This window comes from Cupressus sempervirens, chromosome 2 (assembly GCF_028749045.1).
Source record: "Cupressus sempervirens isolate cs-2001-9-10 chromosome 2, ASM2874904v1, whole genome shotgun sequence".
NCBI classification, from domain to species: Eukaryota; Viridiplantae; Streptophyta; class Pinopsida; order Cupressales; family Cupressaceae; genus Cupressus; species Cupressus sempervirens.
The window spans coordinates 505774654-505795174 of record NC_143119.1 but is presented as its reverse complement, the minus strand read 5'-3'; the positions used below and the strand labels follow the sequence as shown (position 1 = coordinate 505795174).

The 20521-nt window shown below is 34.6% G+C and overlaps 1 protein-coding gene across 2 annotated transcripts in view; it reads left to right on the top strand.

Annotated features, from left to right (window-relative positions):
• Positions 1-20521, top strand: part of LOC149573206 (uncharacterized) — a 191676-nt gene that overhangs the window by 21009 nt on the left and 150146 nt on the right. For both annotated transcript variants that reach the window (XM_089814389.1, XM_089814390.1), the window contains exon 4: positions 15288-15515. In XM_089814389.1, the coding sequence (XP_089670515.1) occupies positions 15288-15515 (228 nt within the window). The remainder of the gene's footprint in view (positions 1-15287; positions 15516-20521) is intronic.

The window sequence follows — 20521 nt, the reverse complement described above, 5'->3', positions numbered from 1 at the left end:
GTTTGTGTTAAACCATGATAAATGGAACCCATGTTTGAACTTGACACTTAAAACCCCAAATGGAGTGACCTGAGCCATCTCATGCCTACGAAATGAATACACCGGCTGTTGCACATTAACATGGAGTTCCCTACAGCATATCAAGATCAGTCACTATCTTTGATTGGGTCGTTGAAGATGCCACGATATATGTTCAAACGACTTCATGTCAGGGTGATCTCCGGACGGCTACATCACTAATAGCCATGAGAAGAAAGGTTGATTGGAATTGAATCTCTATGCAAAACCATTGGTGCCCGATCATCCTTGAGACCCTCGAGTCATACCAATCCAACTATATATTGGAAACAGTGTGCAAACCAAAGATGATGCCTTACAACAAATAATTTTGAAATCCACAATCTGCTGACATGTTACCATATTAATATTTTGGATTGTGAAAGCATAGGTTTCTTTGTCGCAAGAATGTAGGAGCCGGCTGCGAGTCATGGATACTCAATTGGAATGTGTAATCAATGTAATGCAATGCTATTGACATTAGAACCATGGTCTAAAAGGGTGACACCTTTGATCCTCATGAAGCACCCAATGGTGTATATTTCGCAAAGATCTTTGAAATGAAGTTTTCTTAAAACACCATAGTATTCTATACTTGAATCTTAAATCATCTTCCTTGGTGATTCACCGTAATCAATGGTATGAATATTGTGTGTGAAGTGTTTGACCATCGACTGAAGATCTAAATGGCGAGACAGAGGAAACACTACAATGTGGAGTCCATGTTTTACACCATCTGTCATACCAATGGCTTTCATATATGGTCTTGGAGGTGCTGAGTATCCGATGGAACAGAAACATAACATAGATGGAAGATGAAATGTTTGCGGTGATGAGTATGTGACATGTTGACCAAGCATTCAAAGTTCACTCTTCCCATTATGAAAGCTATTGAATTTTGAAGGAGAGATAATCCTCATTAAATGGTCTTTGACCAGAGAAAAATATATCTGACAAGTGAAATGCGGGGGACCATCACCCATATGATTGACAGAATGCCAATGCCTCCACATGCAATAAATGCATGCTTTTCAACTTGTCTACAAAATTTTGAAGGGCCGGGTATGAAGGTATTGAAGCCACGGGTTTGATAGATCCACATGTGTTGATTAGTTTCTTAAGAGACTTTATATAACCTTGGTAACAATATATGAAGGGCACGTGCCTAATATGCAGAATTGACACATCATAATGAATTATACTGATTGCCATGAGATAGGCACCAAATTTAACTTTAATTAGTGGGCATCGGTTTCCCCAATAGATGCATATATATTGTAAAATTAATGTGACTAGACGGGGGAGCATTGTGTCAATGGTTTTCAACTTTAATATGGAAGTGGTAATTAAGTTCCTCAAGAATATATCCATTGAGAAGAAGATAAAAGGCCTCACCAAGAAACAATTGTGCTAATAACCAAAATGTTGCGGGAATGAATGAGATTAAATATGCTTTAGCAAGTATGAGAGGAGGTTCCGCTTTTCAGTAGACATAGTTGCTGCATGATAGGGGGAGTCCTTTTTCCTATTTTCTTACCTTACCAAATTGTATGTTGGGAGGGGAAAGGAATGGAAAGATAAATAGTAGTCTTTGTTGCTTGTGTTTTTCTGAATAATGAAGCTGTACATGATTTTCTGAGATATGTTTATTTTTGAAATGAAATGATACCTTGAAGGATATTGAGACTGTGTGTTCCATTCTTCATTTCATGGTTATGGTGTGAATCATGGAGTATTTTAAGATCTTTATTTCCTTGTGTGTCGATTTTGTTCAGAAGCTGCAAGTGTATCGTTTTTCTATATTTGTGGTCTCTTTTATGCTCTTAACTCATAAGAGAGTAAAGGATTGTATTTCTTTACCTTGGCTATGAGGTGTTTATGTGAAGTAGGTAATGGCTATTCGCCCCCTATCCAAGAATAGTTAGGGTAGCCTTTGCTTTCAGGTTAAAAGCATTTCTTAATTTCATTCTTTGTATATCTAAATCGGGGAGCTATACCCTATAAAATTCAGAAGGCGATTACACAATCCAGTGGCAAAGTGACTCAACTGTTGGTAGCTTGTGTCTTCTTTGTTGGGCGAATAAGGGTTATTTTGGAAGTTTTATGTGAAGACAAATCTGTTTACCAACAAGATGATAGGTGGAGTGATAGATCAAAACACCACTTTGCTAGAATACTCGGACAAGGTATGGAATATTGCCCCAAAACAACTCCAAATAATATTAGACACATGAATGCCCTTCTCGTTGAATATGAATTACAAAAAGAAGAAAGGAAAAAAAAAAGAAGAAGCCATGATATCTGCAATGAATCCAAATGCATCCAGTTTGACTCATTGTAGTCGCACTCGCCAAAGTACAACCTTCTATCATCATCAGCTAAATTCATCTACTGTTGACAATGAGGATGATGTTATTGAACTCAAAATCCTCTTTCATCAAGTCCAATGTTTTTAATTCCACACAATGTTCTAGGAGTACAACCTTCACTTGAAGGTACATGATGGAATAAAAGCACGGGAAAGCAATGATAGCGGTAGTTCTTTTTTGCTACTACAATAATTTAAATTTTATTGCGGTGAACAAACTATATTGGGAAGTTTTTCTTATTGCATTTATAGTTGTAGGCAAGTAGTTTAAGGCCAGACAACTTATGACTTTGAAGAGTGGGCCATTGCTAGAGGAAGCAATGTGAAATGCAAACGTTGTGGTTGATGATTGGAAAAAAAAATTGGAATAGAAAAGGATACAACATCTTATTTGATGGATGGACAAATGGAAGAAATAGAACTCTCCTCAACTTCGTGTTGGCTTCTAATGGCGCAATGGTATTTCTAAGGTCTATAGATGCCTCAAATGAAATAAAAAGTGTTGAGACTTTGCACAATTGTTAAATAGGGTGGTCTAGGAAGTTAGGGTTGAGAATGTTGTCCAAATTATAATGGACAATGTAGTTGCATATTTATCTGTAGGTAGAATCCTTATGGAGTGGCATTCTATAATCACATGGAGTCCTTGCATTGCACACTGCTTGGACTTGTTATAAGGCATTGGAAAGATAAGCTGGGTGAAAAGGGTGGTTGAAAATGCTAAAAGTGTCACCAAATTCATCTACAACAATATTTGGGTCCTCATTTTTTATGATTAAACACACAAATGCCAAGGACCTTGTGCGACTAGGAGTGACACGATCTGCTAGCCATTTCCTCATCTTAAGAAAATGTTTGTGTTTGATGCTTGGCTACAATCTATAGTCTCCAAAAAACTTGAGGTAGAGAAGATAGTAAGTGTTGTTTTTGATGATTGATTCAACAAAGGTGGAGATGAGTTGGTCAAGGTAAGTAACAAATCTAGATATAAACTTTATACAAGATAATCTACTTATTTTTTTAAGGGGTTATTTTTGTTATAATTTAAATTTCTTTTTATTTTTCTAGTTGACAAAACCTTTGGTAAGGTTTCTTCATATGGTGGATGGAGAGGGAATGCCAGTGGGTTTCATTTATGAGGGTATGGATAGGGCCAAAGAGGCCATTTCACATTACTATGGTGGAAATTCAAAAAATATGAAGTCTTTTGGTGTATCATTGATCGTAGTTGGACAACCAACTCCATCAACTGATACATGCCTTGGCATACTTAAACCTGAGGTTCTACTTCATTTAAGGTTGATGAGGAGGTCATTGCAGGTGTTATTACATGCATTGATAAGATGGCTCTTGACTGTCTTTTGAGAGACAAGGTTTTGTTGAGTTCGAGGTGAGATTTTACATTTGTTATAGCTTGTTTATTATTCGTGAATTTGGAAATTTTCATTGTTGAGTTTGAGTCTTTGACAATTCTTAGTTATGAATTTGGAAATGGTTATTGTTGCTAATCTACAAGGGTGCAAAGAGGAGGCTCTTTTCTTCACAACAAGCAATTGACAAGAGAGAAAAACAAAACTAGGTGATTTTTTTAAATACTAGAAGAAAAAACTGGAAACTTGATAATGATTGTTAATGTGTTACAAACTTATATTTTTTATTCGATTCTAAATTTCTTATATATCTTAATCTTTTTTTGTAGATTATGGTGGGAGTATTATGGTACTGGCATGCTTGATCTTCAAACCATCTGTATTTTGACCCAGCCATGTAGTGCTTTTGGGTGTGAAAGGAAATGGAGTTTATTTGAAAACATTCGCACGGAGAAGAGAAATAGCTTGACCTAGAAGAGACTCAATAATCTTATCTTCATTTGGTTCAATCTTCCCTTTACACTAGAAAGGTGGAGGGTGTTGCACATGAGTCCATTGACTTGGATGAAATTGATCCATATGGTTATTGGACCATCAATGAACAAGATGACAGTGATGATGTACTCCTTACTGAAGAAGATATTGCAGATGCAGCATTGGATGATTCCAATGAGCTGGAGCATAGTGAAGATGAGGACTTTGATGTTGAAGAAGAAGAATTAACTTTGATGTTGAAGAAGAAGAATTAACTCTTTCTTTAGTTGGCTCAACACCTACTAGTTTAAGACTTGAAAAATTATGTTATATTAGAAGAGGGAAGAGTAAGATGTAGTCTTTAGTTTTCAGTTTTTCACATTTGGACATATCATTATATCTAATTTTGTAAACATCTATAAACTTATGCTGCTGTTATACATTTAAAAAATTTGCAACTATGATTAAATTTCAAATTTTGAGCGTTTGAGATTCATATGACATGTGTAATATATCAATCATGGCTCTTAAGTTCTCTAAATGCATTAATTTCTATATGTTCTTATGTAAAACTATGACTTTTTTCTTTTACCGAGTCCTTGCAGGGTCCTTTCCTGAGTTTTTTTGAATATAAGTCAAAGTTCAATTTTTTGGTTTACTGAGTCCAAGGTGAGTCTTTTTCAACTATGGATTGTACCATAGTTCAAAATCTCGTTCTTTGCCACTATCGGCGCGGCAAAAAGAAAAGTTCCCTGAAAACATTAGAGATAATTTGGTAACTTCTTGAGAAAATATCAGGAAATTTAAAAATGACTTAAATTAATTAGAAATGTATTTATTTTGCAAAATTCAATAAGGGGATGCATCTAATGAGTTAGTAAATGTGTAGACAAACCAAACAAGCTGATATATATATTTGTGTGTGTGTGTGACAAATCGGTATCCTCATGTGGAATGCTGATGGCTGGCAGTCATAGTCAGAGGCTCTAAACTCTGAAGCAAACTAAAATAGCAAATTGTATTTGTAAAAAGATAAGCAAATCCAAATGTCAAGTACAATATGAAACCAGTCTAATCTTCCTCTTCCCCTTCCTAGTAGCTCTAGTAAAAACTAGTCCACTTCAAATCCGCTTGCAATCAATCTACAAGGCTGCCAAAGACTTTCTCTCCACCAAAACCCTTCTATTCTCCTCCAAACACTCAAAATTGCAACATAAACATGACTGGGAAAGTCGCTTGGCATCCCAGTTTTACTAGTGGCATCCACAAGAAGTAGTTAAGTTATTGCAAGAAGTTCGTGATTTATCACAGATAAGTGGCCAGCTTCTCACCGAGAATTTAAGGTCTTCTTGGCATCAATTTCTCGAGAGAAAACCTTAAATTTTTTCATTTTGCAAAAGTTCTCTCGAGAACCATAGATATCTGCCACTTCTTGGAGAGATTTTAATCCATGGTTCGTACAACAACAGTAGCGTACTACGATACTAGGTCAATTTTCAGCTCGCTTTTCTAGGGTTTTGGATGGAGTCTTTTTGCAAGGGGAAGACATATTGCTTCAGATTTGGGTGGTTTATTTACCATATTTTCATAATAGCTTGGATGGCTGTGGTCTGAAGTGAACACCATATTTTGGAAGGGTTTTATGTGATCATTGGCAACTGTCATCATTCAGATTTATGTTTCAGACCTGGCAAAAATTTATATGAGACTTGGGTGTGTGTACCGCCTGAAGACAGGTGGTTGATGTTTCTAATGCACTTCTTCATGTGTAGTCCAGTTTAGCTATTGCAGTAGTTATTACTTCGACATAAACTACAGTGGATTTTATCATATAATTATTCTCTGCATTATGGTTTACTGTTGCAACTCAGACTCACTACTGATATGAATTTCCGAGCAAGTGATTTCTAGTTTCAGACATCAAGATGCATTGAAAACAGCATAAACTACAGTGGATTCTACAATATAATTATTCTCTGCATTATGGTTTACTGCTGCAACTCAGACTCACTATTGATATGAATTTCTGAGCAAGTGATTTCTAGTTCCAGACATCAAATGTATTGAAAACTGCCATTACGATTTGTCAATGCAATCAGATTTATTCAAGCAGCTTCTGTGCATCAATCTAATCTGCCGGTCAAGGAATATTTGGACCGATATTTTTATCTCAATTTAATGCATGCAATGCTGCTGTTATATTAAGGTCAGAGTTTACTTCCAATCAGAACTTGTCTTAGTTTGAGATTATCTGAAAAAAGTTTCTTGATGATAATATTGTTGTCTGAGTTCTTACTGAACATTTCAAACATTATCATATTGCAACTGAAAATAGTAACTGAATACATATTGCAACTGAAAATAGTAACTGAATACATGCAAGAAAACTGTTTGTCTAAAATTTAAATGCCTGAGAACTGGATTAAAGAAGCGATTATAAACTATCCTGATCAAAGTAGAATATTTCAATCAACAAATGGATCTCTCTACTTGCTGACGTATGTCGAGCCATGATATTAGGTTCTATTGAGGATGCAAGATTTTTTAGTGCATTGGGGTTCTTAATATCAAAGATAAGAGTATCTGGTACTGAAACTGGGAAAAGCCTATGGAGTATCTTCAAGCTACAATTAATGTTGATAAACGGCAAAATGAGCTGGATATAACCTACCTTTCCAACAATATGTAGATTGTGAAATCTGACTCTGTAGGCCCAAGATATGCTCCACAGAAAAAATCACCTATATGGAGCTCAACGAAAAAGTAAGGGGGCTAGATTCAGTCCCTGGTCACCAAAGTGACCATTGATCCAATACAAGCTGAAATTAGCCCAGAAAGGTTGTTATGGTGACAAAATGTCTGGATAAGCTAATGATAGCAGGGCACAAGTAACGATATTGGGAGGCGGGCTTATGAGCCTTTCCTCAAATATCACTCCAAAAATATTAATACCTCAACTACTTAAGTCACATTTCACAATGTGGAGGAGAACAGCTTAGTGAGAATACACAAGGCACCAAACCATTAACAAGCTTTAAGTTCCACAAGTCTTACCACAGCCAGTTCACCAACACAGACAAGACAACAATCACAACATATGCACATGAGGTTGTGAGCCTTCAACAATGCTCACAATGGCATATTGGCCACTCTGATATAAGAACTGCAAACGTCCTCAGACATCAGATTTGGGACTTAAGTCTCAAGCAAAAACCAAAGTGGCAGCACACCAGGGGCCCACCAACAAACTCCACCAAAATATAATATCCTAAAATGTTAAACTAAATGAGATATTTTTTATAAACTTGAAGCCTATAACTCTTTGATGAGCTACTAGTGCGAACAATACGCGAATTACCAATCAATGAAGAGTTGGAATGAAGAATTTAAGGACCTCAATCAGAAAATGCCACTAACACAACAATTTATTGCTGATAACTAGGAAGGTTTACATAGTCACAATGCACCAAGCCAAATCAATAAATTGGCCAAACAAGAAAATGCTGTCCAATTTACAAATAAAGATGAAGATTGCTTCAATCGGGGATGAATTAGTATGATGAGTGTTGCAATAAATCAAACAGGACTAGATAGTGCTTCCAAAAGAATCACTGTGTCTGCAAGGAACCAAGTTGGTAAACGGATGCACAAGCAAAATGCTGAGTATCTAACCTACCAAATCAACTCAAGAATTGTTCGGATATTGTTGGGATTGTTGCAAGAGATTGCATTACATGTTTTGGCATTAATGTTTTGTCATTGATGTCAACATATTTCTTTTCGTAATAGTATTGACAATTTATTCTGTGGAGAGATTGGATCGGTATGATTTTTGCTAAGTTACCAAATTCTCTCCAGCAACCCTCAAAGTCTGGTTCAATTCTGTACAAAGTCTGGTCCTTGTCAAATTCTCCCCAAATTCGCCTACAGAGCTGCGAATTTGCTGCAAATTCTGTTAGAGGAACCCAGTCAGAATTTGCAGCCAATTTTGAAGAATTTGCTGCCCAGTGGCCAAACTTGGGCTGAATTTGGTCTCAAAGCCTATTTGTAAGACTTTTTCAAAGTGTTTTTTATAGAGGAAATCCAAATTGATGTTAATAGAGGAATCTCTTTAAAAAAGATAGGATACTTCTGAATCCAGGGCTTAAAATTTGAATCTCAACTTTTGATCTAACCTAGATAGAAATCCTCTAACCAATACAAAGTTACAAACCAAGCATTCAGATAACTGCACTTGTCTTTTGATAATTTCTTTCCTTCTCAAACTGTCCTCTTCATATGGAAATATGTTCCATGCACGTGACCAAGCAAGTGTATCATGTTGTATGCATAGCTAAATGATGCAATTAATATCCTATTGAATTGAAACATAGATATGATGGTGTATTTTGCTATGTTGCTTTACTATAAGCATAGTGATGTATGGACTTACATATACACACACATAAATATTTAAAAAAAAAAAAACGTTTTTGTACGGATGAACCCAAAATAAATCCGAACCCAACCCCAAAAAAATTTGGACAAAAGTCAAACCCAAATGTCGAACCTGCATCCGTACCAGAATTTGAACCGACAACGTAGGATTTTTGTATTATCAATTAGATGGTGCGTAGTTGCAGATAGATTTATGGATGTTTGTGAATGATTATTGTTGGATCGCAGTTGTTGATGTTGTGATTTGAGCAAGTTACTATGAGTGGGGTATGCAAAATGTCATGTTGCTAACTTGTTGGTATGATATATATGTCCTCAGTTGGAGTAGTTCATGATTTTGAGACATGCAAACTATTTTTCTTTTATGACTGAGATTGCTCAGTGATGTTCATGATGAACAATGTAGAGTTGTTCGTGGATTCAAAGGCAAATGTTTTGTTGTTGTGGTATTTTATGAGGATTGTTATTGTTTTTTAATGGTGTCCTATTCTTGTTGCTGGATCGCATTGACTTATGTGATTGATTCAGAAGAGTCTATGAAGCGCGTTGATGCTTTCTTAGCCGGCTTGGTTAGTTAACATGTTGCATTGGATTGTGAGCGTGATTTACAAATTGTGGCATGTTGGTGATTATTTGTTTGGGTCCTAGCTATGTCCTAATTGACATATCTTGGATAGCATTGGGTATTGTAATGTATTATTGTGGTTATGGTCTTAATCTTGGCCAACTCAGTTTTATGTTGATGCATTTTATAAAAAAGATGAATTAATTTTGTATTTGGAAGTGATGGATGATGCGATGAGTATATGAGATGCGAAGGCATACAAGCATGTTATAACTTATATCTGTGATTGAGAGCAGAAGTATGAGCAGAATCTGTTAAGGCCAAGAGTTGATGTACTTTATTGGAGCTATATTGGCATGAGATCCTATCGGTCAACTCATAATATAGTGGATTGTTGTACATTCCAAGTCTGTTGCCCTCTTTTGTATCTTTGAGCAATGATCTCTACATAGTGAGCCTGAATGCATGTGCATTCTCATTGTACCTTTAATAGGATTTATATGCTAGTATATTATCTAGTAGGTTTGATCCCCACCCTGGTTTTTTCTTTAACAGGGTCTCCATGTAAAAAAATACAGTGTTATGTGCTATGGTGTTGTTGCTTTCTTTGCCTTAATGCTTATGTTTCAGATCTAAGATTTTTTTGTGGTGAATGGTTTTATGGATCAAGTATTATTGCACAACTGACTCATCCCCACCGGCCTTGCCCCGCCCCCCCCGTCCACCCCCCTCTCCCTTCAGCTGTGAGCACCAACTTGGTAATCCTAACAGAAATGTAATAACACCCAACCAAGGAAAGCTGGTGACTAGTTCAAAGTGCTAGGAAAAGAAACAAACACCCACCAAAAAGTATTGATGCACGAAATAACAAGTGATTTGATGTACCCAATCATATACAGAAACCTGCCAGCAAATATAGCTGACATATCATGGGCACGGTTTCACCAATCTTTATTGATTGCCATGTCAATATATGCAAATTATGATGGCACAATATAAAGTATTGCCTCCAAATGGAATAATACCGGATCAGCCAATGAAGTAAGACCTTGAACTAGTAAAAAAGAAATCATGTCCAATGAATATATATCGCTACTCCCGAAAATGCCTTCAACTTGGTGCGAGGTAAATTTTTGATAAAAAAATAAATGTCAAGTACCACAAATCTGTAAAAGCATACCCCGTGATAGCCAAAAGATATCTTGAGGTCATTTTTTATGAAACAGTGTTCGATTGAGAAAAGTAAAAAGAAATTGGCTGGATATGTCAGTATGAATTCAAATATCAGTAGCACAAGGATTGGTGTGCACAGTAAACAGGGAGGACATAATATAATTCCCCTGCAATAAACACTTCTCCAGCAACTTGGTTCTCCAATACTAGTCTGAATCTCCTCAGTTTGGGCCTTTATACCACGTAGGGATGCACATGATGCCATCAATAAGCTATGGACTCGGGGATCAAACCAGAAGGTGAACAACCACCAAAGAATGCTCGAGTGAGAATTTGTGTAGAGATAGATTGGATTGGTATGAAAAATGATATTATACAATGTACAAGGATCTCGCTAATATAGGCAAGATGCAGGTAGAAAGGTAACTACCCAAACTAAAAACTAATAAGTACCTAAAATTTATATACAAAATAATGATTGCCTAAGTAAACTTAAGCAAACACAAATAAGTAAAATTTAAAACTAACCTTACTCCAAAAGATCCTTCTTTCATTTGGTTCAGATACACTAGTTAAATTCATCCATTCAATAGATCTTAGAAGCTTTTGGAAGCTTTACTTGTCTCTCACCTCATTTATTAAAGTGATTTATATGCATGGTGAAATTCTCTTCACATGCCTGAAATGTTAATATTATACGATGTTACAGAGCCAACCTATGATAATGAAGCAAATCAGCTCTCCATCTGGCCATTTTTTCTTCTATCTACCTTTTTTCCCTCATTTTATGCATTTTAGTTGTTTTTCATTTTATCTAGAAATTTGAATTCCCTCTAAAACAAATGAGTTAGTAATGCTTAATGATGAGCAGTTTGTTCGTTAATCATGATTTCCTATCTGAAGTGTTCTCTCTAGGACTGGGCAGGGCTTACTAACTAGATGTGATTGGTATTGAATTCTGTTTATTCTTTTTAAAAATTTAACCTTAATTCTTTCCAGTTACCATAAAGCTGCAAGTATTGTCCTTCCTATTCATTTTCAATTGATATAGAACCATTATGGGAGGCTTCTCAAGGTTTTTGCACAAGTTTTCTGAGTAGCTTAGGACCAATGGTGAACAAGCATGAGCAATAGTATTGTTATAAGCCTTCATGAATAACTTGCTCAAATTCTTACAATATCTTTGAATGGAAATACATTTCTCATTAGAGGTGAGCATCCATCGTTTTCTGGTGTCAAATTTTACCCCTTTTCTCATAAGTCAGCTGAAGTTATCTCTTCTGCAATATTTGTTTTTATTTCTATTTTTTCAACATGGCTGACATATGAAAAATACATTTCAGAAGCAAGTGCATATAGTTTTAATAGTGTAATGTACACTTTGAGTTTAAATATCAGAGTAGCCCAGTGTTGTGTTGATGGAACATGTAAACCAAACTTGTTTTAGAAATAGATGTGGCATGGTCATAATTATCTCACAAAAAACAAATCATGAAATATATTTGTGAATGGTAGCAAAATTTGTGATGCAAGGATTATTATAAACCCTTTCAAGAACCCTCAAATAAGTCTTGTATTTCCATTTTAAATACAATTTATTCAATATTCTAGAGGCATCAATACGTTTTTCTCAATACAATCACTCATCAAATCACCATTATCAAATAACAAATCAATCTTGAAATCATAGACTTCAATTCTGCCATTCGAGATAGGCCTGCATACAGAGATTCATAACTTTTTAACCATACATTATTTTTTCAATCCAACCGTCCAATTTAGGCGCAATTAGTTTTTCAACAACATATCCAAAACTCAGAAACATCCAACAGTAGAATCCAAAGTTATAGTCTCTACACCGAGACCCATTTTCTGTGACTCTGTTGAAGATGGTTAAAAATCAGTTTTCACTAAAACGGTCATAACTTATACAAAACTTAACAAAAATGTACCAAACCAATTGCATTAGAAAGATAATTCATCCCTCTTTCCAAAAATATAATTTTCATCCCCTGAAACAGCAATTAAGTATTCTTACACGTTGCTTCAATATGACTGTAATTTGAAAATCTGAAAAAACTGTCATCCATAGAATGCTCATAACTTTTTCAAATCTGTGTGAAATAAACTCAAACCAAAAGCAATGGAAAGATTATTCATTTTCCTACTCTACCATATCAATAATACATCGTTTTCAGGCTGTACATGGATGTACAAATCTTAAAAACAACAAGAGAACTATAAAGCCAATCAAAACAACAAGTTAGAATCTCTAAATTTGTTCAAATGTTACTATTTTCTTCCATTCTGATTTGGTTTGACCTTACAATGGATTTTATAGTTTTTTGGTCATTTTAGACCTTACAAATACCACCCATGACCTTTGGACTTCCTTTTACAACTTTAATGCAATTTTACATTGTTGCTTTTTTTGCAACTCTTCACCCTCTTGAAAGCTTTTGAGACTTTTGACAAATGTGATGCCATTTGCATAAACATTAAAGACATATTGAAATGACCATTTAATAACCTTTTACATGTTTATTATCTTTTCAAGGGTCATTTTACAATTTTTCACATATTAATCCAATTGGGACCTTAACTATGACAATGTGGACAACATTATGCTTTTGTTACAACTTTTCTTTTCAATTGGATTCTATTATATAGACTGACATTGAAACCTATATGAATGAACATAAATCATTAAATAATCAATTATGATCTCTTTTAATTATATGATGGCTAGGTGCTCCTGCACCATACTCTTGAGCTTGAAAAATTTCCATGTCCCATGGAAATGTGGTGGTGATAACTTGCAAAAGAAACTTGCCTCTCTGCCTCCATCTAGCTTTGATGCCTTTGTTTTTTTTTTCCAAGAACTATGATTCTCATCAATGGAATTTAAGTGGCTGCCTCCAAGGTGCTATAACAATAAGTTCACTCCTCCATGCTGCATCACACACAAACAACTTGCCTCACCTAGGAGTCCTCTCTTGCCTCTCTCCCTAGGTCTTTTGGCAACCAAATGGACTTTCTTCTAAGGCCCTTGGACCATCTCCTATGGTCCCTTAGGTAGACCTCTATGTCCACCTCTTTCCAGCGAGTGAACATGCACCTGCAACCAAAACTCAACAACAAGAATCAAATATCCATCTTTTTCCCAACAAGGTCTTGGTGTGAATCCTTCACACTCTCAAGAGCTTTTAGCTCTAATACCAATTTTATGCAAGGATACAAAAATGACATAGTCACAACTTCATGACTTATAAAGGCAATATTAACCGAATCAACAAACTAAGACAGATTCAGACTTGAAGTCACCAAAATGGCCATAACTTCTGCAAAACTTAATGGAATTCGACCAAACCAAAACCAAAATAAAGCTAACTCAAATACCTTTCCGAAAATATAAGTTGGAGGTCTGTATCTTTTCATATGAATTTAAAACAATAGAAAAAACAGTTGGATTTCTGAAAAGTAACACAAAAAATTAACATAAAACTTGTAAAACAAAAATTCCTTTCATTTCTATTCGTCTTAAAATGATTTCCAACCATTCCAATCTGTAAATCACAACTATTACATTATATTTTAATGTCTTTTCATTTTCTATAACTATTGGATACCTCTTATGACTCTTGACCTTCCTCTTTACATCAACTTTACATATTGTCAAAATTTTGTGACAATATTTATCACATATTTGAAAACTTTTGCATTTTTTCATAAATGACCTCCAAGACTCCTAAAACTATAAAAATCTGGTAAAGAAAATATAAAAACATTATTCCTATCATACTCTATGATATTTACTTACTTTTATCAAACTTGACCATATGAACTTAAATGGACAACATTGACAACATTTTACAAATTGATTCCAAGGCTTAACTTAGCCTTACATGTTGACTCAAATATATTGAGAAACATTAACTTCATTTAAGAACAAACATTAATTAGATATGTATTCTTTATGTCCATTTTTCTAGGTGCTCTTGCACCAATTTGGCATATCAACCAATGAGTTCAGCAAAACACTCTGAGACAAACAATGTAGTTGTGTGCTGTGACTTCCTTCAAAGGGTCATTTTTTAATAAGAATCTTTAAATAGGGTCAACTTATAATGATTGTTTTTCAGACTATTGGAATATCAATCCTCATTATTTTCAATTTCTCATGAATGCCTTCTGGACCATTGGAATGTCGATCCCCATTATTTTCATTTTCTCATTTGGTATAAGACATCATCCACATACTAGAATCAACATAGGCTGCTTTTCGATTTTCAGTATACATGCTTTTTCAAGATAAATACAGTGCATCAGCTTTGTTGATATTAATATACTTGAATATGTATTAATTCCTTCCCTTGGGGACAAAAGCAAAAATCAGCTTCAAGATTGAAGAGATGAAGCAGTTACCACGAAGTCACCTACCAATACAGGGACAGTCATATAGATTTTAAGCAAAATCATTATTACAGTAACTTGAAGGATCTACTTTGAAATTTGTGTGTCATTATTTTGACTACTGCAATATTTGAGGGACCAATCATCTTCCATTTAATAGTTAATGCTAGACCAGGTGGGATTGTCATCCTAGTAAACCTTCCAATCTGTGGAACAATCAAAACTTATTTTCTTATTTCAATTCCTATATTTCATTTTTTCTTCTCTATTCTGAATTTGGTACTGTCCAAGTCTAATCATTCCTAATTCTTCATAAAACATCGCTTAGGTTACTTTACCTGTAAAGAAACTTAGTTTTCATTGACAAATAGGAAGTCCAGTATCTATATGTGTTATTCCTGCGTCAAATTTCCCTGGCTTATGTGATCAGGACTGCAAGGTGGCGATCACTTCTCGCTGGTGGAATTGCGGGACCTTCTCTGCTTCTGACAGGCTTGAACACACAGCATACAAGTTTGGCAGTATACATTTTGATGCGAGCATCTGTCCTTGCAGCTCGATGTGGGATTAAAAGTGAAACAATGGGATCTCTCTGTAGGCCTTTGACATGGACATATGGTGACATTTTTCTCATGTGCTTATCATCCTCACAAATATTGTATGACTCTCTCTCTCTCTCTCTCTCTCTCTCTCTCTCTGCAATGACATTTTTCAATTGTGTATACAATCAAAATTTAAAAGTTCTGCTTTTATTTTTAAACTTTTAGAGGTAGATTCCTTATACAACTTTATGTACATCAACTTGGACTTTTTTGTTTTATTAGTGTGGAGATAAAGTGTTTAACCTACATTGCATCTCCATTTGAAGGCTGTTTTAATTTTTAGCTAGTTGTGCTAAAGATTTAATGCTGAATGAATGCTATAAATTTGTAAAGGATGGTATCATTTTCCTATCAGAAAAGAGGCACAGGTCACACAATATTCAAAACGGGCAGGTACCCTTTATAAATTATCCAGAGAGTCTAGTAGTTTCTTGTTTGTTTCTTTGATGTTTTATGCTTTAATCTTGAGGTATTGATACTTTTAACTTACTCTTACTCTATTGATAGTTTTCTAAAATATTGATATTGTTTATGTCAAAATATGAACCCATCGTAAAACCTAAATAGCCCAACAACAGGTCTAGATCGACAATCAAATCAATAACACCAATGAAGCACTAAGTCAAGTGCATGCAATTAAACAAACAAGATATAGCTTGTATGGATGATAAGCTTAATTTCATTGTTCTCCTATTTGTTGTTGATAATAGTAATTGCTTTCAGCATGATGTACTAGTACAAGATGGCATAAATGAATGGATTGTGATTGATTGATGATATTGATAGTTTTCTAAAATATTGATATTGTTTATGTTAAAATGTGAACCCATCGTAAAACCTAAATAGCCCAACCACAGTTCTAGATCTACAATAAAATCAATAACACCAATAAAGCACCAAGTCAAGTGCATGCAATTAAACAAACAAGATATAGCTCATATGGATGATAAGCTTAACTTCGTTGTTCTCCTATGTGTTGTAGATAATAGTAATTGCTTTCAGCATGATGTACTAGTACAAGATGGCATAAATGAATGGATTGTGGTTGATTGATGATTCAAGCATGATAGAAATATGATAGCAAGATAACAAAATGATAGCATGAAAGTTACTGCAATCATGATATCTTGATTAGCTTTAAATGGGGAGGAAACATCCTCTTTTATACAAGGCTCCAAAATAATCAAGGGTTGAGATTTTAAGGTTGAAGAATAGAAGGTTACGATTAGATAGTAGGTAGGAAATAATAAGATTAAGAGGTTAAAGTGAGTGGAGGGATGAGATTAAGAGGTACATTGACTTTTGGTAACACATCTTCAAGTTCAATGAACCTAGATATGTGGGGAAAAGAAGGAAAAGGATAAGTTAAGAGATGCTTGACATTTGTCACATGCCTATAATTGTCCTAAAAACACACACATCCCATTGCAATTGGGACCCATCTTTTTTGTCGCTAGCTAGCTCTCATTTAATTTTTGTAGGTTTGGCTATGATTTTTAGTCTCTAGCCTTAAGATGAGAGGGATTTCATTTTGTCAAGTTTATGGGTGCGTCAAGGAATGAAATTGAAAAGGAAGAGGCTTGTATAAGCATGTGAATCAAGGGTGAAATTTATGCAATTGTAATATGGAAAAAATGATAATTGAAAACTGAGAAAAAATAAAAAATTAGAGTAAAAGAGAAATTCCAAGCATGAGAAAGGAAAATAAGGAAAATTCTAAAAAATCCCTTGACGAAGTTGAAATTCCATGTAACATATCAATTTTACTAAGCTGAAAATAGAAAATATTCAAATTATAACCGAATATCATTACAAAATGACATAAAGTAGTTGAAATCCATTACATCAAATAGAAAGGAAAACTATCAACTGAATTCATTATACAAAGATAAGTAATCAGAATTTAAGCAGTGACTATGTCCATTTCATATGAAAGACAACTAATATAACTTCCATGACCAACTTCTAGAATTACATTTTGAAAGAAACTAATAATTTAACTATATTTACAATTATGCACTTCAAAGTAACATAAAAAATATGTACGAGTAAAAGATCAAGAATTCATACATGTAACGTAATAACTATCAATGTGTTGTGAAAGCCTCGACATTTGATGAAGAGGAGAAGAATTGACATAGGTTTAACCTCCCAACTGTGGACCTTACGAGAAAGACCCTCCCTACCCCAGGTTTAGGCTTGGAGCACCATAGTCCTGCTATCTGAGCATTCCGGTGTTAAAGTGTCAGCTAAGCAGCAAACAAGATTGAGGAACTCCTCCAACAACCTTCCCTCTGTCAGCTAGCACTTTGACCTCTAGTGATCAATTTTGGCAAGTATGCCTCTAATCTACCTTGGCCAAGGATTTACATGGGCAAATGAACAGCCTGATCATCACCGCTAGACTTGACAATTGAACATATTTTGGACAATCATGAGCTGACTTGGACTATACAACTCTTTTTAAAAATGTTCATGCACTTTAGTTACTGATTTACAGTTTGTTCTTGCAGGGATACCTCTCCTCTTCACCCATTTATACTTAACCCTACTGGTTTGGGGTGCGTCCTAGGAGATTGCTGGTAACTATGTGTTCTTTATCAATCAGAATTTATGTGTATCAATCTGATTCTTATCTCAACTGGTATATGGCTAATACCAGTGTACAAGTTAGATATGTACTTCGTGAAAATTGAAGAAACCATCCTTATGAAAAACATACAATATTATGCATTAAACAATATTTGTTCAACCTTCTTAATGGGACCATTTCGGATCAGACTCTACGGGTCTGTACTAGCACCCGATATGCATGGATTATAAGAACTATTGTATATAAAGGAGAACAGTACTGATGCTTATCAGAATTCTTAATACATCTTGAGCTTTGGTTATTGTTAAAGTGTAGCTTCAGTTGAAGTAAAGTACACATTACTTGGTATATCAGTAATTCTATCATTACCATATATAAATATGTATTCATTTATAATCACTGATATTTATGTTGAAGTTTCACATTAATTCAGAATCATATTATTATATATCCTCATACCTTTCTTATTCTCCTTAATTATTCCCGATTATCTTTGTTTTCCTATCGGGTGGTCTATATGACTGTCGGCTGAGATGTTTATGTCATACCCCCATAGGGACATGACCCTATGTGGCCTTTAGCCACATAGAGTCATGTCCCTATGACTCCTCCAGCAAATATATAATACTAGTAGCTGACTGGAGAGGATACCAATAACAACGGCAGTATTCCTTCTCCACCAGCGATATCAATATTTGGTCATAGTTAATCTGCTATTCATAAACAGTCAGAACAGAATAAAATCAAGGTTGTCAATAGTATTTTCCAGTCTACATTATATTCAGAGTTCTGTCACATATATAAGTATTTGTCATTGCATAAAGATCCATCACTACTGATCTCTATCAGAGATCCTAAACATTTACATTGTATCAGAGCCACACTAATAGAGAAATTCAGTCACTCTTATAACAGATTTAAATTTATCTTCAATCTAAAACGATGTTGAGTCATTTGTAAGACCGGAAGACATACTTGAAGGAGCCTCCAACTTTGCATCGTGGAAAATACGAGTAATGATTATTCTAAAAGAATTGGCATTAGAAGGACACATGGAGGAAGATAAATCTATGCCAGAAAATGATCCAGACAAAACAACTTGGAAAATACATAACAATAAAGCTATGAAGATCATTATAGATTCGGTTAAAGATCACATCCTCCCATCTATATCAAGTCTTAAAACAACTTATAAGATGTTCTTTACTATTAAGAACACCTTCAAAATTAATAACACTAGTAGATTATTAACATCATCAAAATGATCAATGGAGAATCAATTACATTTTATTTCGTAAGAATCTGAGTTTTAAAATATCAACTTGCAAGTATTGAAAGTCAAGTGGATGACAAAGAACTTTACATTATAGCACTAAAAGTACTACCCTTATCTTGGGAAACTTTTATTCAAGGACTAAGCTCATAACCTGAATTTCCCAAATTTGAACAACTTAAAAACAAATGTACTCAAGAAGAGTCAAGATTAATTACAAGAGGAATTAGTTTAAATCAAGAGGGAGATATTCAAGTCTTCAACTTAATACCAACAATAAAGGAAAGAAAGGTAAACTCAAACGAAGAAGAAAGGAATTCAACAAAACATATAAGAAAAGAGATTAGTCAAAAGTACAATGCTTCAAATGTGACAAATTTGGTCATACTCATAACTTTTGTCCGGAATGAAAGAAAATACAAGTAAATCTAGCAGAAGTCAAAGATGAAAAAGAAGAATACTTTGCATTCTACTTAGCGCTCTCAAGTGAACTAAACTCTAATAAAAATACTTGGATTATAGATAGTGGAGCATCTTGTCATATCACAGGCTTTAGTGATAAATTCAAAAGCTTTGAAGGATACTCCTTGGAAGAAGTAACTATAGGGGATAATTCTACATACTCGGTAAAAGGTATTGTATCTTGCTCAATTCAACTAAATTTAGGTATCACTCTTCAACTAAAGAATGTTTTGTTTGTACCTGGTATATGTAATAATCTGGACTCAATTCTAAGCTTGAATAACTGAAGGTTTAGCTTCTAGCATTAATTCAAACAGTCCATAGACAGTTTGAAATAAAGCTTATAACACTGAAGTTGACGGACTCAAATTTCAAACAGAATATGTTAATGATTCCCAGAGGGATTTTTAACAAACAGTTCATAGACAGTCAATGTGAAATCTATGTTCATTGCAGACTGTTTCTTAAATCAAAAACCTAGAATGTTTAAGTTAAGTTGAACCCAGGAAACTGGAAATTGATTGCAATGGTCGAATATACATTTAACATCCAAATAATGGTACTTGAGATAGTGGGCAATTAGATGTTTAGATTCATATACCGGTACCCTCACTCTCAGTTCCTGTATGCGATATGCAATCGAACTAATGAAACTCTAGCTAAGAATGATTAGAAGAAACAAGTTAACATACCAAAATGACTGACTCCAAAAATGTTTAATGTTGGTGACTATT